We start from the raw sequence: 22,735 nt of genomic DNA, 5'->3' as shown, positions 1-22,735 counted from the left end.
TTTCTGGGTTTACAGGCAATAGATTATAGAAAAGAAAAACTACGCCTGTGCCTAGTGACACGTGGTAACCGATCACTGTCCACTAAGAAAATGTGGACCTGGTAAAAAACAAAATTCCAAGGTGCTGGGAGGCAACATGGCATTGTCAGCAGTTTAGGTTTGCTAGCTGTTTCCAAACGTTCTTTGGTGTTTCTTCAAGATGCCCAGCATCAGTGCTCAAGTAGGTGTCTTACCTCCTTTCTTAAACTGCTCATTTCCCTCCTCCTTTAGTCTAGTGCTCTCTTCTCTCCGTTTCTGAAAGAGATCAGAGAATGACATAATTCTCAGAATATTACTGTCAGTGAACAAAAGGTCAGCTTTCACTACACGTTAGTCCGTTGCATAGGCAGCAGCCTGATTTTCGAGAACTGGGTCAGTTTCATTAAATCTCAAACAGATATAGAGAAAAACACACAACCATCTGGCTCATCATCAATTGCATCCTGACGTTTAAGAGACAAAACCTAGGTTTTCTATGTTTCTAGCTTTTGCACAGAATGGTAATTTCTGTTTACTCTAAATGAAACTGAACAACATACCCACTGGTATGCTTACCCTTACAAATTCAAATTCTAGATCTGCTACTTATTAATCGTATGATCTTGGACAAGTTCCAGATCTTTCTGAGTCTTAGTTTCTTCATCTAAAAACTGAGGCTTTAATAGATTTATGAATTAATGTGACAATGTATATAAAGCTCCCAATATACTGATGGGCAAATAAGGGCTCAATAAATAATAGGCTATTATTTCTGTAAAATAAGCAACTTAATACTCATTTAGCTACAACTACAGTTTATGTCATGAAGGAGACATACAGTGCGCTGGCAGTGTACTATGGGGAAACGAGTCTTATTCACAGGGTCAGAGCATATGCTGTTAGCAGGCTAACACAGGGAAATTTGAAGAAATTCAGATAAATCTCTTTTCTTAGCTGCTTCTAACAAGTCAGACTAACAAGTCAGAAATTCACACAGATGGCTAAGCACTCACTGAACTCAAAGAGAGAGTGAATGCCATTCTGTAGACCAAAGACGACACGTGCGGATCCCTTTGTGCTTTCAGCCCCGAACATCTTAACAACGTGGTCAGCACCAGCAGAACTGGCACAAGTGTCTGCCTGCCACTTTTGACAGCATTAAAACAAACAAAGAAAGAAAACTCCAAAAATCTCTTCCTTCATTCTTTAAGTTTCTGACTAAATAAAAGCTTCAAAGGGAGGAAATACACTTAACAGGCTTTCTCATCCGCAGTACAAGCTGGGAGCCTAAACAATTGGTACTTCCAAGATTAGGAACCAAACTAAAAATATTATGTCTCTGGACAAAGTTTATAAGTGAGCTGTTGAGACCATGGTACTTTCCAAATACCTTATTATTATCCTCTGGGATGAAATAGAGCACTTGATGAATCTCAACAAAGAAACTAAAAGGTAGGTATAAACTGAATCTAATTTTTATGGTATCTATTATGTGCCAGATGTTCAACAGATAAAATAATTCATTTTAAGATACAACATATCTAAAGAAGGGCTACTCTTTTTTTTACTGAGGTATAGTCAGTTTTCAATGTTGTGTCAATTTCTGGTGTACAGCACATTGCTTCAGTCACACGTGAATATACATAACATTCATTTTCATATTCTTTTTCACCATGAGCTACTACAAGATATCAAATATAGTTCCCTGTGCTGTACAGCATAAACTTGCTTATCTATTTTATATATACCAGTCAGTATCTGCAAATCTCGAACTCCCAATTTATTCCTTCCCACCCTCTTCCCCACCAATAACCATAAGTTTGTTTTCTATGTCTGTGAGTCTGTTTCTGTTTTATATATAAGTTTATTTGTCTTTTTTTTTTTTTTTTTTTAAGATTCCACATATGAGTGATATCATACGGTATTTTTCTTTTGGCTTAAGTAGAGGCTACTCTAAGGGAATACAGAAAAAATAAAATGGGTGGTGGTGATGGCAATCAAAATATTAAAATCAGGCCACATTTCCCTAGTACTACCCAAGAGAGAGGTGCTTGGGTTGTAATGGTCCTCTGTTGTATTGGTCAGGATTTCTGGATGCAAGCAAAAAGACTATCTCAGGCAAATAAAATTTTTGAAGGGCGTATTTACTGGAATGCTACTGTGGGGCTCACACAATCAATGGAGACCTAAATTATAGGTTTAGAGAACAGGCAGGACTCGAGGCAGCTCTGTTAAGTCAAGACGCAAGAAAACACTAAGTGCCTTCCAGTGGAAGAGACTGGTCAAGACAGGGCTGTAATAGCAGCCAATAAATTCTAACCACTCCCTTTTCTTTGCCCTATCCAGATTTAAAGTTTTGGTCAGAAGCATCCAATGAGCCAAGTGTAGGTGACATGACTCAGCAGTCAGAGACTGGAGTGAGGGACATGGGCGGCTGCCACTCAGCAAGATTACAGCACAAGGGAATTCCTCCACACAGGAGGGGGGATTGGATGCTGGAAGCCAAGAAAACTCCAGAACAAATCCTGTTAAAAATTATTTCAACTCCAAACAGACAAAGCAAACTTGACAAGGGAGAACAAAGCTGGAGGCATCATGCTCCTTGATTTCAAACTACATTACAAAGCTACAGTAATTAAAAAACAGTATGGTATTGGCATAAAAACACATTGATCAATGGAACAGAACAGGGAGCCCAGAAATAAACCCACATATATACGGTCAATTAATTTATGACAAAGGAGCCAAGAATATACAATGGGGAAAGAACAGTCTCTTCAATAAATGGTCCTGGGAAAACTGGATAGCCACATGTAAAAGAATGAAAATGGACCACTATGTTATAACATACACAAAAACAAACTCAAAATGGATCAAAGACTTGAACATAATAAGACTTGAAACCACAGAACTCCTAGAAGAAAACAAAGGCAGTAAGCTCCTTGATACAGGTCTTGGTGATGATTTTCTGAATCTGACACCAAAAGCAAAAATAAACAAGTAGGACTACACCAAACTGAAAAGCTTCAGCACAGCAAAGGAAACCATCAACAAAATGAATGGACGAAAATATTTGCAAAGCATCTATCTGATAAGGGGTTAATAGCCAAACTACATAAAGAGCTCATACAACTTAATAGCAAGAAACCCTCAACCTTACATAAAATGGGCAGAAGATCTAATAGACATTTTCCCAAAGAAGACATGAAGACATACGTGGCCAACAGGTACATGAAAAGATGTTCAACATCATTAATCGTCAAGGAAATGCAAACCACAACTACAATGAGGTATCACGTCACACTTGTCAGAATAGCAATTATTGATAAGACAAGAAACAACTGTTGGCAAGAATGTGGAGAAAAGAAAACCCTTGTGAAGTGTTGGTGGGAATGTAAATTGGTGCAGCCACTATGGAAAACAGTATGGAGGTTCCTCAAAAAATTAAAAATAGAACCATCATATGATCCAGCAATTCCACTCCCAGGTATTTATCTGAAGAAAATGAAAACACTAACTCAAAAAGATATCTGCCCCTCCATGTTCACTGCAGCGTTATTGACAACAGGCAAGATACAGAAACAACCTAAGTGTCCATCAATGGATGAATGGATAAAGAAACTGTGGTATATGTAGACAATGGAATATGATTCAACAATAACAAAGAATGAAATCTTACCATTTGCGACAACATGGATGGATCTCAAGGGCATTGTGCTAAGTGAAGTAAGCCAGAGAAAGACAAACACCATATGCTCTCTTTTATACGTGGAGTCTAAACAAAACAACAAATCCAAACAAAAACCCCACTAAGTTCATAGGTCAGGGCTTGGGTGGGGGCAGGAGAAATGGATAAAGAGGTATGAAAAAAATTTGTTTTAATTAAAAAAGTTTTAAAATGATTTCAATTAGGGTAAAACCAAAACCCTATATTAGCGAATTCATTCTATCAATTTTAAATTCACACAAAAACAGCCCCCTGCATATGTCACTGGCTAATAAAGTTGTAAATGAAAAGTTGGTTTCACATTAGAAAATATATTAATGCAAGGTAGCATGTTGATAAGTTAAAAGAGAAAATTATATGATCACATGAATAAATGCATCACAGGTCTGAAAGGTCTGTAATATATTTTTTAAAAACAGTTACATCAAAAATAAAAATTCTTTAGAGAAGAGCAACTCATCAAGTTATTAGTTTAATGTCCACCCATTAACAATTTTCAATCTCTCTGCTTTAACTCTAGTTTCAAGCTACTTTCTGATCTATAATCTGTTCTCCAGTGCCAACTTATCAGGAATGTTCTATGAACATGAATGAGTCACTTAGACTGTCAGACCAGGCTCTTGTGAAGTGTGAGAGTGTGAGTGAGTGTTGAGTGAGTGAGTGTGCATGAGAGTGTGAGAGAGAGAGAGAGAGAGAGAGAGAGTGTGTGTGTGTGTGTGTGTGTATATGTGTGTGTGTGTGTGTGTGTGTGTGTGTGTTAAGAGTTTAATCATCATTTGGTAAATTTAGAACATTAAGATCCCAATGGGAAAAGCCTAGATCCAAGGTACACCCAGAAGGAATTACTGATAAGAGCCAGCCTGAGCAGGCAGCCCGAGAAAAGCTCACGGTGCCCTTGTAAGTTGGCCTAAAAGCTGAATGAGCAGAGAGATACGCTCCAGAACGGATTTCAAAGGCCAATTATTCTAAGGAAGGCATTTTATTCTTTCAACTGATAAATCACAACTCAGTGACCCAGTGAGCAGTAAACAATGGAAAAGAGTTGCTGCTTCCACAGACTGTATAAACTGAGGATTAATGCAATTATCAATATCATGCTGACCATCTCCTAGGAAACAGCTAAAAATAGCACTCTGAAGAGAAAGCTGCACTCTCTCAGCGGTGCCAAGAGACTAACTTGATCCCAGTACAAAGACTAGGATTTATTCTGCTGCTGGAACATCCCTTTTTTCCAAAGGATGGCACACATCCTGTGTAACGTTATTGGAATCCAAGGACAGATTTTACAGTGCGTTAGGTCTGACTTAGCACGCTGAGTGCCAGGAGCATTCACACATAAATGAACTGGCAGTGCTGGGATTCTGCTGCATTCTCAGGTGCAAATCTTTCAGGTTCTGGTCTAACTCGGTTAGGAGTCCTCTCGCACGCCTCCACAATGCCTTTTTAACACATTCTAGAGAGGCCTCACTGGGAAACATCTGTTCCAGAATTATATTTTCATAAGAATGGGAGCCAAAGAAATGTTACAGGCCTCTTTACTCAGTATTTCTCCCAGTCACTGAAAACTCGGGGGTGGGGGGTGGGGAATAGCGACATTACTCTGCACTGTAAATCGTCACAGGAATTGTCAAGGAAAACCCTAAGCAGACAATGCCGTTGATGAATGGAGTTTATTTCAATAATTACTACGACCACAAACTTCTCAGCCTGGTAGTCAAAGCAGTATATAACCTATATCAGGATAGCACTCCACTACTTAAAATCTGTGATCACATACATTAGCTCATTTGCTTTTCAAGACAATTCTGAGAAGTAGGAGGGAGGTATTGACCTATTTTACAGGTAACAGAAATCAAGATTCAGAAATCTCTTATTCTTCACAACAAACTTCTATTCCAACCCACTCAACCTTATCTCCCAGGACTACACAAGTCCTCTCTTCCAGGCAGTCCGATCTTCCCATCTTTTATTCTTCATTCCATTCTTTTGCTTATCCACCCACCTTGGAATGCCTTTGTTTCCCCCTACATTTTCCTTCCAATTGCCCAAAGCACATTTTCCTGTTTTCAAAGTCTGGCACAAACCTTATCTCCTCCCCAGGAGTACCTTTCACTTCCTTCCCCACATGATCTTCCTCTGAACACAGACTGAACGTAATGCCTCTAATTTGGCAATTCAATTCCACCTCACAGAGTATTTTTTAAAATTATAAGAGAATAAAAAAGCACTGCAGAAAGTCTGGAACGTTACCTAACGCTTAAATGGTTTTCTGGGTTGAAGAACACTGCACATCCCTGGGCAAGAGGGCCCCGTCAAGGTCCTCTTCTGACTGCACCCTTCCTCCCATGGGGCCCTTTTAGACTGTGCTCCAGATTTCCTGCCTAAGTCTACTTAGCTCACTTCCAGGATCTGCATAAACCTTTGCCTGGATCTGTCCCACTAAGGGTGGGCTTTGCTACAGGTGTACGTTATATTTCAGGTGCAATACTTTCTACTCTGCTTTCCTTGGACCTGGAGTCAGCTTTCTCCAAGGAGTCCTGGATTCTTTCAGTGGGGAATGGTATTTAGAAACCAAGGTCTAGGTGCCAGTATGTTCACTGTTACTAAGGAGTCACTGGTTTTAGGCCCTCTCAGTGAAGATATCCGTGGAAATACATCTTAAAAAAAAAAAAAACAAAGCAAAGCAAAACAAAAACCACAGAAGTCAGAAAATAACATACAAGTCAAATCTTGTATATACGTATTCATGAAAGTGAAAACCACGCCAACTCCCACAGTAAAAACTGGTTCCCAGGCATGGCAATATATTTTCTCCTTTGCTCTATTCTATAATAAACAAAAAGGTTTCAAAATTACTACATGAATATCACTACCTATAACCTACAATGTAAAGTTCAAGATTTTACTGCAGTTCTTTCTGACTTTACAATATAACCTACTAAGGGTGTACAGCCAGAGTACTATGTCCGAAGTTACTGGAATTATCTTCTCTATGTAATCAATTGGATACAGTTATGTTAATATGGAATCAATCTGATAACAGATCCATTAATTTTTTTCTGTCTGTAATCCATTTTAAGGCTTAATTTTCCTTATCCTCTCTAATTTAAATATCTGAACATGTAGAATATTTACACAGTTCAAAACTCAATACTAGGTGGGACTTCTGATGTGGCTAAATGAGGAGGCTGCCAAATCCTCTAACCTAAAAGCCACTATGAAGCTGGACAAAAAGATCAAAAACAACTATTTCAGAGTCCTGGAAACTGACTAAAGGTTTATAAAAAAGTGAGTTATCGTTATTCATGAAAAACTACTGAGCATGAGGAGATAACCATGGAAATCTGTGGCGTACTTGCTAGAGACCGCTTCTTCTCACCATTCAATGCTGTAATTCTAACCCAGCAAGGCAGGCTGTGAATAACCAGCGGGTTCACGGCTGGACGAGGCTGACTTGATTCTAAGAGGGTGAAATAACCCATGCCCAGGGGTGCTGCAATCTGAGTGGCAAGCAAATGGGGAAGGTCAGGGGTTCTACTAATCTGTGGCTGAGGCCCTGGTTGGGCAAGTAACGGACCCATGGACTAGACAGAACTATGTAACAGGGAGATATAAAAAGAGACAGTCATCGAGGCACTTGCTAAGCTCTTCAAATTTCCTGGGCTGACTGGAGTTCTTGTGCACACTTGGAAAGGATGGAGAAGACTGAAATTATTCAACACATCCTGTTCTATCAGGAGGCTGTGTGCAGGGGAGACACAAGAGGGTTCAGTTGGGGCAGACTTGAAAACTATCTGAACTTGGAATATACTTTTACACCCACACACAGATCCACTGACAGGAGGTAGGAGCCTTATCGATTTGAAGTATTCGAACATAAATCTCTGACCAGTTACTGGATGACCACTAAGTTGTGCAGAAACAGAAGCAACCCCAAGAAAGCCAGACTTAAAAATAAAAACAAGAACAAAAACAAAACCCAACTGAGCAGAGCCATCAGTGGCCACATATCCCAGAGGAAATGAATTGCACAGCTTAAGTACAGGCAAATAACAACAACAACAACAACAACAACAACATTTTTTTAGAGCAGAGAAAGATTTATTACAAGGCCAAGCAAGGAGAATGGCCGGCTCAAGCTCAAAAAACTCGAACTCCAATACAGGTAAATTACTAAACAAAGGAGCAGACAGGCAAAACAGCAACAGAAACTATCTGGGGGGTGAGCATGGGGTGGAGGTCAGAGCTGCTACAATATTACTTAATATGCTCAGTTTCAACAAAAAATTATAAGACATGCAAAGAGACAGGAATAGTTCACCCATAATCAGAAAAAAAAAAAGTGGTCAATAGAAACACCTGAGTAAACACAGATATGAGATCTAACAGACTCAAAAGTGACTAAATTTGTTGAAAGAACTAAAAGCAATGTCTTTAAAGGCTTAAATGAGAGCATGAAGACGATGATTAAAAAACAGAGAACCACAAAAAAGGGACACATATTATCTAAAAGGAAAAACAAAATTTAAAAAGTTGAAAAGTTCACTAACTGAAATGAAAAATTCATAGACAGGCTCAACAGCATATTCAAATTGGCATGAGAAATAAGTAAACTTGAAGTTAGAGCAACAGACAACCAATGTGAAGAACAAAGAGCAGAAAAAAGATGGAAAAAAAATGAACAGACCCTTTACAATATATGGGATGAGTGTCCCAGAAGAAGAGAAAGAGAAAAAATATTTGAAAAAATAATGACAGAAAATCTTAAAATTGTGATAAAAAATGTTAACTGACAGATCCAAGAAACTCAGTGAACCCAAACACATAGATCCAAATCTAGAGACACCAGAGTCAAACTGTTCAAAGACAAAGAGAAAATCTGAAAGCAACAAGATAAAGACAACTTATCAGGAAACAAGATTATACTGTATAGCACAGGGAAATATATATACAAGATCTTGTGGTAGCTCTCAGTGAAAAAGAATGTGACAATGAATGTATGTAAATTGCACTCTACACTGGAATTTGACACAACATTGTAAAATGACTATAACTCAATAAAAAAAGTTAAAAAAAACTTACCATGTATAATGGAACAACAGAACTATTAATATCTAGTTTCTTACCAAAAACAATGAAGGTCAGGGGCTGTGTAATGACATATTCAAAATGGTGAAAGAAAAACAGACCGTCAACCAAGAAGTAGATATTTAGCAAAACCATACTGCAAAATGAAGGCAAAATAAAGACATTCAGAGATGAAGATGGAGAATTTACTGCTACCAAACTTGCCTTACAAGATACACTAAAGGAAGTCCTTTGGACTGAAAGATGACACCAGATGGTAAATCTATACGAAGAAATGAACAGCATTAGAAATGGTAAATACATCAAAGGCTCTATAAATATATTATTTTCTCCCTTCTTTTAATTTCAAACAAAGATTATATAAAATAACAATTATAACACTACATGATTGGGTTTACAAAATATTTTGATATAATGTTTATGACAATGGTAGCACAAAGGAATGGGGAGGAAATGGAGCTATACTGAAGCAAAGTTTCTATCTTCCCCTAGAATTACATCAAATTAAACTAAAATAGACTGTAATAAGATGTATAATGTAATCCATACAGCAGCCACTAAAAAAATTTAGCTAAGAAACAGTTGAAAAATTAGAAATGTTAAAATGGTACACTAAAAAAATTATCTAACACAAAAGAAGGCAATAAAAGAAACAGGAATAAAAAAGACATGGAACATATGGAAGACAATATGGCTGATGTAATAAATTCAACCATGTCAATAAGCACATTAAATGTGAATGGACTAAACACCCCAATCAAATGGCAGAGACTGTCAGACTGGATTTAAGATTCAACCATATGCTGTCTATAAGACACACTTTAGATTCAAAGACACAAACAGGTTGAAAGGAAAAGGATGGAAAATATGTATCATGCAAATAACCACCATACGAGAAGAGAGTGGCTGTCTTAGTCAGTTTGGGCTGTTACCACAAAAGTACCACAGATTGGGTAGCTTATAACCAACATTTATTTCTAACAGTTCTGAAAGTCCAAGATCAAGGCACTGGCAGATTCAGTGTCTAGTGAGGGCCTGCTTCCTGGCTCATAAGAGTCTTCTTGCTTTAACGTCACATGACAGAACGGCCAAGGGAAGTTTTTTTGGTCTCTTATTAGGGTACTAACCCCATTTATGAGTGTTCCACCCTCATGACCTAATTATTCCCAAAGGCTCCATCTCTTGATACTATCACATTGGGAGTTAGTTTTTAAGATACAAATTCGGGGGGGGGATGAAAACATTTAGTCTATACTGATGCCTATAGAAGTATCAGAAAAAAGTTTTTAACACAAGAAATATTACTAGAGACAAAAAAGGAATGATTTCATGATAATAAAGGAATCAATAAATCAAGAAAACATAACAGCAATAAATGTAAATGTACCTAACAGCAGAGTTATAAAATACATACAGAAAAAGAATTCAAAGGAGAAAAATAATCCACCATTCAATTGTTAAAAATTTCAGTATCTCACTATCAGAAACTGATAGGAATAAATATGGAGAAATATACACAAAACAAAGTATAGCCTAACACATTGCTGTAAAATATACATCCATATAATTACTAAGATTAAGAAAGAGAACAAACTGCCAGAACCTCAGAAGTTTCCCATGTGCCCCTTCCAAATCTGTAACACCCTCTCTCGCACCCCAACCCCATATCCCCAAGCACTCAATCTACTGTCCATGAATTAACTTGAAGGATAATTTATAGATAACTGACTGAGGTTAGTACTGCTTCCAAAAAATTGTAATATCCATTTATGCTTACCACGTTGGGGAAAAAATGTGTCCAGAACTGACTCTCAAGAGATCTTCAAGGTTCCAGACCCCTAAGCATTTCGCAGTCTACACTCAGTGTTGATTTCTGACTTAGTTATAACTAACACTTTCTGATTGCTTTTATGTGCTAGTCATTTAATCCTCACAATAACTTTGTGAGATAGGTACTATTATTATCCCATTTCGCACCAAGCTGGGACAGAGTTGTCTAACCTTTCATGCTCTTAATCGCAAGACTATATTGTCTTCCACAGGTATGGAAATAAAGAATTGTTTGCAGGAAGAAGTAAGTGAGCAAGACACAGGAACTCCTGTAAAAAGGTAGTAAGCACAGAGCTCATATGCTTCGGTCTTAAAGAAAACGTCATTTTTTAAATTCCCTTGCTACCAAGAATTAGGGCACTTGAAAAGAGGATGACACTCCTCCAGAACATGTCACTGAGTCCCAGAGATCTGATCCATAGTCATTTTGAGACCTACGTTAAAAATAACCTCTACCTCACTGAATCAGGGACTTGCATCACAGTTCTTGGGTTTTTATTCTACAGTTAATCCAAGGCCATTTTCCACTGAGTTAGCAAAATGGGTTCCCTGCAGGTGTATGAATTCAATTTGCAAGTGTTTAAAACCTACTCTTTGCCCTCACAAATACAGGGATGCTCAAGGTCTTTTATTTTACTCTATTTTCCAGGAAATTAATTTCTTGGATTATAGAGTAAAATGCAGAAGTTCCCCCATCACATGGAGGAAATGTACTCTTAAAGATGAAACTGAAATATTATACCGCAGAAAACCATCTCAACAGCATGCTTCTGTACTTTTAAACTAAACAGTTCTCCAGTTATTTAAAAATTTGATTACCATTCAAATCTTTGGTGATCCAACCTTGTCTAAATGAGGTTCTTTGTTTTGATAAATAATGCCACTATAAATATATATCTGATAATCTGAAAAACAGGAAGAAGATGAGCATTTGGGAAAGGATATAAATTTGGTCTTAGTTGATACTAAAATTTCACTAGATCATTGATGCAAAGATGGACTGTTACAAATGGTGCTGGGATAAATTGCAGTCATTTGGAAGAAGAAAAAATTAGATTGCTATGTCACACCATACACAAAAACACACTCCAAGAGGATTGCAGACCTAAATGTAAAAAGTGAAACCATGTAAGTACTAGAAGAAAACAGGTGAATACCTCTTTGACCTCAATGTGGAGAATGGCTTTCTAACTATGACTCAAAATTCTAGAGAACTCCAACTGAAACAACTTTAAATACTGCTGTAACTTGGTAAAAGTGTCAGAAGGTGCTCCTTCATTCCCTTACTAATCATAAAAAACCACTCACCACCAAAGACCCTGACCCTCTCAGTGCAACAGCTGGCCAGGGACATTCCCTATACTTTAGGTCAGTGAACACAACATAAACACACTTGACTTGGAGCTTACAACTGTATGACCCTTCTTTCATTGTTAAATGATACAAACTTGCATTAAGTAAATTAAAAAAAAAATCTTAATTAAATAATTCTATAGTAAGCATGTGTTTAACAGACAACAGGAGAAAACCAAGAGGTTCACATCACCAAGTTAATCTCCATATTGTAAATCTATCAGTAGCTCTCTGCTTCCCCCTGCAGCTTCGTAAAGTAATTGCGACAATATAAAACAGCACAAACTTTTAAGTCAAGCACAGCAGGCAGAACTCAATCACATCTGAGTAAAAAGGAGGATTTTGAAAAACTGCATTACTTGCTAAAGGGCTGAAAAATGGAAGCACATCCAACAAAACTTTCTGCTTCAGTCCTACCTAGGTGTGCTAAGAAAACTACACACCGAAAGGGTTAGAGACACCAGTCATACAAATGATTCTGAAGGGAATTACCATTAAAAAGGGAACCAAAGCTTCAGTTTTGTTTTCTTTCAAATCAGACATCATTTGCTTTATACATACAGACATATTCACTCTTTCCACGAGTCACTTTTTTCAGAAGTTGGCTTGGAGCTGGGAGGGTGGAGCTCTAGATTTAAGCTGTAGCCAGAACCTGACTCTCACTAAATCTTATCATTCTGAGGAAAGATAACTGATCATGGAAATACTTTGTTTCTTAACTCAGAAAATTCCATTTTCCAAAACTCAATTTAATAGAAATAAATTTCCTTATTTTGGTACTGTTTAAATTCTGCCCCAAAAGTCATTTTTTTCTTTTTCTGACCTTAAGCACAGATCACGGTAAAAGAAAACATCCCGTTAGTAAGCTCATCTTTTGATGCTGGATGCAGTCAGTACACTGGTTAGCCAATACTTCTTGTTTCGGGAGCTTAGTCACCTGTGTCAGTCTAGCTGTCTGTTTCCCAAATTGCGGCCACAGTTCTACCCACACCAAAATGACCTGGGAGATAAGCAACAAGGATTTACTGCAGAGTATAGGGAATTATAGTCAATATCTTGCAATAACCTATAATGGAATATAATCAGGAAAAAAAAAATAGCTGAATCACTATGCTGTACCTGAAACTAACACAGTATTTTAGAATCAACTACACTTCAATGAAAAAAAAAAAATGACCTGGAGATACTTGTTAACAAAGCAGATTTCTGGCTGCCACTTCACAAGTCTGTGGTATCAGACACTTCCCAGGGATTTGTACGGTAAGTTTCCTGTGATTCTTAGCCACAATAAAGTTTGAGAACCACTGATCTACACAAAGAGATCTTCCTTAATAAACACAGGAAACACTGAATGCTACTTTAACCATATCATCAGCAAATAACTCCCAAATGTTTTAGAGTAAACAACCCTTACCTCCCTGGTTTAAACTCAGCATCAGAAATCTAAGGCCCTTCCAGCTGTTAAATTCTAGGATTTTATTTAATTCCTTGTCAGAAGCATTCATTTTAAACCCAATACTGTTAAAACTCTTTTAAGAAATTAGTAAATATGGGAACCTTAGTTCAAAAGGATGCCCATTAGAAAGGAAATAAAAGGTAAACAACAAATCAGAGAGGGTTTTCTCATGAAGTTAATTATAAGAATATGCAGGCCACTACAGAAAAGTTACTGAAAACTTTCTAGAAGCAACAAGAGAATTGTTCCCTGCAAACATGCCCACTGTTACACTGATATGATTATGGAAATAATGCAGTGAGGTAGCAGAAACATGGAAATCAAAAGGATCAAGAAATGTGGGATTTAAGAAAAATGAGAGAACTAGGGAAGACTTGATAAGAGAACTTCGGTTCTAAACCAGTACTTCAATGGTGGCTCTTGGCTGGAGGTTAAACAGTGTTAAAGGAAAGACCATTCCTTTTCAGTTTCAGAACCCAAGGAAAATGTTTTAAAATCCCATTAACTATGTGCTCTGAGTCCAAGTTCACCAAGCAACAGACTTCTATATCCCTTGCTTAAATGGATCTATGTATGTATCTATTTGTAAATGAATGCTGTGTGCAAACAACTGGCACCAGGGAGCAAACCCATCAAAATAACAAAATTTCCATTTGGCCTTACAAATCTTTTTCATATGCAGGCAAGAATTAAATCACCACATCCCCGAAGTACTCAAAGCCCCTCCATCTTCTCTGTATTCATAAAGGGCATCACCATCTACCCAGTACGTGAAGCCAAGGAATCAAGCTAATTTCTCACACCAGCCCTCCCAATTGAATCCACCAGTATGTCAACTCCACCTCCAGAATATATCCGAAATCATTCATTTCTCTTCACTTGATCCACAGTTCAAGCTACTATCATCTTTGCCCAGGATACCGGATTAGGCCCTAATTGGTCTCAATGCTCTGCACCACCCCTGCCCCACACCCTTCATTCTCTGCCCCACAACCAGAAAACTCAATAAAATGTAAATATTTTATTCCATCTCTACTCTGGCTTAAAATTACCCATCTGTTTCCTACTGCACTTGGAAGAAACTTCAAATTCCTTCCCATGGCTCACAAAGTGGTCCATCATCAGACCCTCCTATTACATCGCCCTACTCTCTTCCATAATCACTATGCTCCAGCTACTGGCCCCTCCACTCCCTGTAGGCCAAGAATACACCAAGCTTGTAGCTACCTTAGGGCCTTTAGACTAACTGCTCCCCTTGTAAGGAACACTTCCCTCTCAGATCCTCACACATTTGACTCCTTTTTCCCTCCAAGTCTTTGCAGAAATGCCACCTCCCCAGACAAGTCCTTCCCGACCAATCAGTTTAAAATGGTCCTCCTGATCCTTCCGACTCCCACCCCTTCATCACTTCATCTTATCATTTTACCCCATACCTCCCAATTAGAATATACCTATGAGAGATGAGAAATCCCGTCTTCTTCACCACTGTATTCCTAAGTGCCTCAAACAATGCCTGGCATGTGGAAGAAACCCAAACATTTCCTGAATAAATGAATGAGACAAGATTTCTGTAACTTGTAAGACCAATTACTGGCCCTCAGGGAAGAGATAACCTTATTCAGTTACTGAAGGAAGACTGTGCACAAGGCCCTATGACAGTGGTCCTCAAACTTCAGCGTGTGCACAAGAACCGAGAGAACTTATGCGTGTGGCCTCAGAGCTCCACTTTGGCAAGCAGCCCACAGTGCAGTATATTCTGTATGTCCCCAAACTATAAGCATCTAAGAGGATACTGTGAGCAACTATACACCAACAAAAACTACAAGCATCTTTGTATCACAACATTATTACAGCAATAATCCTCATCTGCTACCAGGTGTGCCACCTCAGCCAAGCTTTAAGAATCACTTATTTCCTCTGCAGATCTAGTACACGTCAAATTTTAGATAAAACCCCATTCCTCTGGGTAGTCAAGTCTACATTTAAGTTTTCACAAATAGTTAAGACTGCTGCTGAAACACACACACACATATACACAGTGCTTTCCTTAAGAGATGTCTCAACCAAATCATAACTGCCTTCCTCTTCCATCATCCTTGATTTACGAGTTCTGCTGAGAGCTGGCACCCACTTGTGGCCGGATTATCTTCTAAGCCACGGGGCAAGTCAAGTCAGGTTGAATAACAGAATTTAGCTATTGATACTAGGTACATTTAGCAATACAGACCCTACGACAGCAAATCTTTCCTGAATCCTCAAAGGTCAGCTTTATGTGCTTTTTTTAGCAAAAAGTCCAGCCTGGTTGTAAAGAATTCATTTTTATTTATTTATATTCTCAAACTGTAATAACTTCTTTTGTTGTTAATTATAAATGTATCACATGCTTACTATAAAAAAGGCAAATGTTACAAAATTGTATTAAATATAAGTAAAAATTGCCCAATAATCACACTCCACAAAGCTACTCACTTTTTATAATTTGGTGTCTCTCCTTCTAAACTTTCATGTATAAACGTGTTTTCATATAGGTTTTTAACTTAAAAGGAATTGTCACTTTTATAATATGCTGTAAAGGGACAACATCTCTGTGTCTCCTCTACTCTCAATACTTACTCTGAACACTTCTGTGACCAGATGTATGGAAGTTTCCCCCACACCAAGCAACTCCAGCTCCACAGGGGACACTAGCTGGTGAACTACCATTTAACTCAATTCTGATACAATCTGCCTGGAGACAGTGTCAGATCCCACAGGTTGAGGCTCAGTCCCACACGTCTGGCCCCATCCCCACTTCAGATGCCAACTGCAAGTCCAGGGTGTCGCCTCTTTTTTTTTGGTTTATATATTTTTTCTTTTTTATTCAAGTACAGTTGATGTACAGTATTATATAAGTTGATGTACAATATTATGTAAGTTATATAGAAGGTGTCCAACACAGTGATTCACAATTTTTAAAGGTTATACTCCATTTATAGTTACTATAAAATATTGGCTATATTCTGTGTTGTACAATATACCTCCGTAGCTTATTTATTTTATACATAATAGTGTGTACTTCTTAATCCCCTACCCCTATCTTGCCCCTCCCTCCTTCCTTATCCCCAATGACAACCACTAGTTCTCTGTATCTGTGAGTCTGTTTCTTTATTCTTATACTCACTGGTGTGTTATATTTTTTAGATACCACATATAAGTGATATCATACAGTATTTGTCTTTCTCTGACTTATTTCACTTAGCATAATGTCCTCCAAGTCCATCTACACTACTGCTGTCACCTCTGCTCTTGACCCATGGGCTATATACTGGTGGTTCCCATAACCACCTCCTTGGGTTCAATTAATTTGCTAGAGCGGGTCACAGAATTCAGGAAAAGAGCTTATTTATTAGATTACCACTTTATTATAAAGGATATAACTCAGGAACAGTCTGATCGAAGAGACGCATAAGGCAAGGTATGTGGGAAGGGGCACTGAGCTTCCATGCCCTCTGGATGTGTCACCTTAGAACGCACATATGTTCACCAACTCTGAAACTCTCTGAGCCCCATCCTTCTGGGTTTTTAATGGAAACTTCATTATGTAAACACAATTGATTAATCATTGGTCATCAGTGATTAACTCAACCTCCAGCCCCTCTCCCCTCCCCAGAGGTGGGGATAGAGTGGGGTGGGGCTGAGAGCTTCAAATTCTGACAACCAGACTTCATCCTTAGGGGCTTTCCAAAAGTCACTTCATTAACAGTAACTCAGATGCGTTTCAAAGGGGCTTGTTATGAATAACAAAATATACCTTTACCTTTTCTCACTTAGGAAATTACAAAGGTTTTAGGAACTCTAGGTCAGGAGCTGGACAAACACCAAATATATATTTATTGTAAATCATTTATCACACTTGCTTAATTCATTTAACTATGTGCCTATTTCCATGTCAATACTAAGATTTATCTTTTTTTAATGACTATATTGCACACTACCACAAAGATACGCCAAAAATGTTTAAAGTATTCCCCTTTGTTCACCATTAGTTCTAGTTTTCCAAAGTTATGAATGATTCTGCAACATATCTCTATGATATATGTCTACATGTATCTTTAGTAACTTCCTTAAAGTAAATGACTAGAAGAGAATCAGAAGTTTAAAGTTGTACCATCCAATATGGTAGTCACTAGCCATGTGTGACTAAAATTAAAATATTGAAAAATTCAGCTTATCAGCTGTATTAGCCACATTTCAACTGCTCAACAGCCAGATGATTTAAAAATGTGGTAGCCAATGGCTACCATATTGGACAGTGTAGAAACAGAACATTTCCATCACTACAGAAGGTTCTATTGATAGCCCTGATCTAAAGAACTGCTCATACAAAAACTCTGATATCTATATCCCATAGAAATGAGGCAGCAATTCAAACTCCCAATATTAGTACATGAGTTCCTACATCATTTTCTTGTCAGTATCAGATCAGTGCTTTGTGCTGCAAAATAAGACAGAATGTTTTAATTTGCATATAAAAATTATTAGTGAGGCTGAAAGTCTTTGCATTTTGTGGCCATTTGTATTTATTTTTGTTGAATTAATTACCTGAATTCTGCCTATTTTAAAAGAATCAAGCTTAAAGATACTCTGTTCCTGATGACCTATAAAACCAAACCCTATGTGAAGAGACATATTTCCTAGTAATTTCACAAAAATATGTATCAAAACGGCATAAAAATAGCTAATACTACAATTGGTGTGAATGACACAAGTGTATACAGTTGTTAAAACTCTCTGAACACATTAGAACTTAAAACAGTTTCATCATATAGAAGTGACACCCTAATTTTTAAAAGGAAGCAAAAGTTTTAAAAGTATTATGCTACTTATAATATTTAATTAATAAGCATCAAAATAATTAATTCAAATATTTATAGAACTTAGAATTTCCTCGCTAGGAGACCAAAAGAAAAAAACAGTTTCTATAATGAGAATGGGGAGCAGAGTACGTAACACTTTGAGGCAAACCACTCAATTGTCAAACCGATGGCAATGGAAAAAATTCACTGTATCAGGGCAAAACATATTAAGGTATCAGAACAGTATTGCTAACATTATAACACAGATGCTTAATCAATGTTTCTAAAAAGCCTGCACCAGTGATACGAAAAATGAACCAAACACTGACTTCCTGGAAAACCGTTTCCCTAATGCTACTGAATGGTACTTGATTTAATTTTCCGAGTCATTTCTGCTAAGGTAGTTATGAACTTGGCTCCTTTTTGCCCTTTATCCTTCTCTGCTGGTGGCACACACTAGCACAAAAGCTAACACATGCATGTTAAAACCAGCAGATCTGACAATGAAAATTGCTTAAGGAGGGACAAAGACAAGATACTCCTCCTCACCTCCCACTTCCTCCCCATCCCCCACTCTTACACTGCACATTTACCATCTCAGTCCTTTCGGCGTGTGAGCTGTTCAAAGGCATAAGCTACAAACCTCATTCAAGTTCTCTGCAGACAAACTCAGTTACTACGGTGACTCTTCAGGCAACCTTGCTTATGAGATCAGGAGGAAGGATATATGGAGGTCACCAAGCCTCTGTCTCCCAAAGTGAAGGCTTGCTTAGTCACTTGCGCAAGGGCAAAGCAAAGGATCGTGTATATTTTATTCATGTATCTACTGTGTAGGAAGATAGCTGTTTTTGTTAAGTTCTACATTATACTTTGGAATCAGAGATCTGGGTTTGAGAATTAGTTCTGCCATTTATTAGATACGTGACTTTAGGCAAGTTACTACTCTAAGATCTGTTCTCTTATGGGGAATGCTAACAGCCTATGTCTTGTAGACGTGCTGCGAACATTAAATGAAAACACAAGTAACATTTTAAGCTCAGTGGTTGGCACGATATAGATGTTTAACAAATGATAGCCACTATCACACACAATTCTGTTTCTCAAGAATGATATGTAAGTGATCCAGGTCCCAGCCACTGCTCTCTGTAACCAAATCCCCACCAGGATATCCAGGCGGTCACTTTTTGTTAACAAAGAATCAACATAAAGCAGGCAGCATACCATAGTTCTAAAGTCTGACCAAAAAATGTCCACTACAGGAATTTCAGCAGACGACCATAGATAAGATTGTCAAAAAAAAAAAAAAAAAAAAAAAGGCAAAAGGTATATATACATGTTAGAAGCAATGACACAGGACAAACATAAGAACTCAAAATTCACATAAAAAAGGGAAATTTCTTTGCTAAGTAGAAACACTCAAGGCTACTGATTTATCTCATATTCATTTCTATTAAAGCAATAAGGTCAAAGATTGGCAAGTCACTCTTTACCACAGATGAAGCAGTCCATGAAACACTATCAGACACATTTATTCACTTGAAGAAGCAGTTTATGTAGCAGATCACGTACAATAAAGAAAATATTTACCTTTTTCTCTTCATCGGGCATGTTTTTTTCCAGTTCTATTAGATATTCTTCATCTAGTTCAGAGGAATTCACATCATTTTCAGGTTTGTTTTCAACCTCGTCCACTCGTGGTTCCTCCTTCTCAAATGAGGCACTGGGGTCATAAAAGCACTCCTCTTCTCCCTGGTCCTCCTGGGGATGGGTCTCAACATCCTGGAGCAGTTTGCTCTGAGAAAGGTGATCTTCGGCATTAGAAACTGGAGGGCTAGCACCCTCCGCTTCCTGGGGATCTGTAACTTTCAAACCATTAAACAGATCCTCTGGAACCCCACAGTTTTTTGACTTCTCCTCCATGCTCAATCAGTGACGGAGGTGAAGCTGAAACTGGGAAAGAGAAAACATGTTTTAGGTAATGGGATCTAACCTATCAAACCTGAACAAACTTCTGAATCAAAGCTCAAATCACACCTCAACTTCCTTTCACTGAATTCATTACATATATAATTATACATTATGTATATATAAAGATTATCATAAGCCCATAAATAACGCCAAATGTAATTTTAAATGATACCCTTTTCAGAACTTCTTATAAGCAACAAAAGAGGCCGATTTTTAATGTGACTCTTCAGTTTCCACTGCTCCCAGTTTGTCGGGGTAGCAAAAAAAATAGACCGAGACGAAAACAATGGCAAGAAAAATGAAGCAGTCCTAACCTTTATTCAGAATGAATAGCCAAGTGGTAAGTAAGAAACTATGGCCTGTCTTTCCAGCACCACCACACGAAGGTCAAGAATTTTTGGTGGAGCTCAAAATGCAATTTGTGCCAGAAGAGTAATCATCAATTACACCCAAATGCCTGTGATAGACGACACGTAGGTTACGGCGAAATGGGAGCCCTGACGCAGGTGGCCCTAATCAGGATTCCCGAGAGGGTCAAAATCAACCACTAAAAGCGTGGTTTTCAACCCTGGCTGCACAGCATTAACACCTGGGACGCTTTAGCAAGTACTGCTGCGCAGGTCTTATCCTCACTGATTTATTGGTCCGGCGGCCGGCCAGGACATCACTATTTTTAAAAAAGGCATCCCAGGTGATTTTCATGTGTAGCCAATTGAGAACCACTACTGTAGAAGCTGAGTCACACCTGTCAGCAGCCCTGCCTCTCCGCTCGCAACAAAACACGCCAACGACCCTTGAGTCGCGACAATTTGCCCCAGCTCGTCCCAAGAAAACTTAAAAACACCAAGATTTTAATACGGAGACCTCTCCTCCACAGCAGTGTTTTTTGTTTCTCCCCGCTTCCAGGTCCAGTGGAAGAAGGCAGGAGTCTGAGGCCCCAGAGTTAAGGAGGGCCCACCCCACGCTTCCCAACAGTTCTTCCTCTAGCTGCGACCCTCACCGGCAAAAGAACGGACCCATCGGGTTACTCACAGCTCCACAGCTCCTCTCGTCCTCACCTTCCTAGCGTCTGAGACTCTTCACTTCCGCTCAGTCAAGCGCTCTTCCGCCAGCGCCGACCAATAGCGTCACTGTTGGCAAAGCATCCTGGGAAATGTAGTGAAACCCTGAGGGAAAGAGGGCGTCGCTGTCGCTGTGTGACGTCATTGTACGGACTGAAATATGAGCGACGGTTGCCATCTTGGGTTACGGCAACACTGCGTTACTCAGCACAGGAGAAAAGGAAAAGAGAAAGGCTGTCTCTACTGTGTTCCTTTTTTACTCCTCCAGTCTGACCTCTCTCAAGATAGATGTGCTGTATGTAGAGGAATCCTGAAGCCTAAACCTTGTCGTTCAAAAACAGTTTTTCCTCTAAAGATTCTCAAAGAATTTTTCAACGGGTCCATCGCTAGATCAATACAGTGTTGATAACCATACTAAGTTGTTATCTGCTTTTTCCATACTCCTCTCATGAATGTACAGTCAATTTTTCCAGAGGTTATGTGTCCTGTGGTAGCGTAAGGAATTGAACGCAGAAGGAGCTATGAGAATCCATCTGTCTTCTATTAAGCCAGAGATTTGCAAATGTAAAACAATGCCACTCTTCTCACCGTATTGTTTTGGAAAATACAGTTATTATCTATAAAAGGATTATTTGTATTAGTATATAATGAGTGAATTGTTATCTTAAGTGAATTAATAAATTAATATTACAATGTTTTCAGTTCTAATACAGTAAATATTGATAGGTATAACCCACATAAAAGCTTTTTGTGGTTCTCATAATATTTCAGAGTAAGTGGGCCTGGAACCAAAAGCAAGGCGCTGGCCTATAGATTCATTCAAGAAGTGTTTATTGAATGTTTATTAGACCCCACGCATTGAGCACTAGGAATACAGAATTGAGATACCCCTTAAGGTAGCCAGAGAGGTAACCAGCAACAACAGCAGAGTATTAATTCATTTTCTATAATTCAAAGAACCTATTGCAGAGATAGCTGGGAAAGGCTTTTTCAGGAAGGATATCAAATTTGCTTTTTGAATTTATGTCTAAATGAGGTTATGCATACAGTTACATTTTTGTGTAAGTGAAAAGCTTTAATATACTAAAAGTAAACATTAAAAATATATCAGAATTTTTGAAACCTTTTAATATTTCTTAATTTAAAAAAATACAGCAGGAACTTCAGAAAGATTAGGCCTCTTTTGACTTTTAAGAAGTCCTGTTAAATTCTGGTTTGATAGAAAGGCTGTAAATTTTAGAGCAAACTAAGTAAGTAAATAAATAAATACATAAAATAAACAAGTTACTGTTGCAGAAATGTGTGTTACAGCTCAGTTGTGACAGCAACCTGGATCCAGGCAAGAGACCAAGCAGCACTCGGAGAGCTGGAAAACTCAGGTTCATTATGCCAGCTGGCC

The 22,735-nt window shown here is 38.2% G+C and overlaps 1 protein-coding gene across 6 annotated transcripts in view; it reads right to left on the bottom strand.

Moving 5' to 3' along the window:
* TTC1 (tetratricopeptide repeat domain 1) overlaps positions 1-21,377 on the bottom strand; it is a 50,252-nt gene extending 28,875 nt beyond the window's left edge. For 4 of the 6 annotated variants that reach the window (XR_004318874.1, XR_004318875.1, XR_004318876.1 and 1 more), the window contains exons 1-2: positions 19,895-20,227; positions 234-294 (exon numbers count right to left, since the gene is read on the bottom strand). Coding sequence is in view for 2 of the 6 variants with exons in the window: in XM_014553555.2 (XP_014409041.1) it covers positions 234-294; positions 19,895-20,227 (394 nt within the window). In the remaining 4 variants the exon portion in view is untranslated. Of the gene's footprint in view, positions 1-233; positions 295-19,894; positions 20,258-21,275 lie in introns of those variants that run through there. The other 2 variants (XM_014553555.2, XM_006177971.3) reach the window with 2 other exon arrangements.
* Positions 21,378-22,735: the final 1,358 nt, after the last annotated feature.

The sequence above is a fragment of the Camelus ferus genome, chromosome 3 (assembly GCF_009834535.1).
Source record: "Camelus ferus isolate YT-003-E chromosome 3, BCGSAC_Cfer_1.0, whole genome shotgun sequence".
Classification (NCBI taxonomy): Eukaryota; Metazoa; Chordata; class Mammalia; order Artiodactyla; family Camelidae; genus Camelus; species Camelus ferus.
The sequence above is the reverse complement of the archived record's forward strand: the minus strand, read 5'-3'. Positions and strand labels throughout refer to the sequence as shown.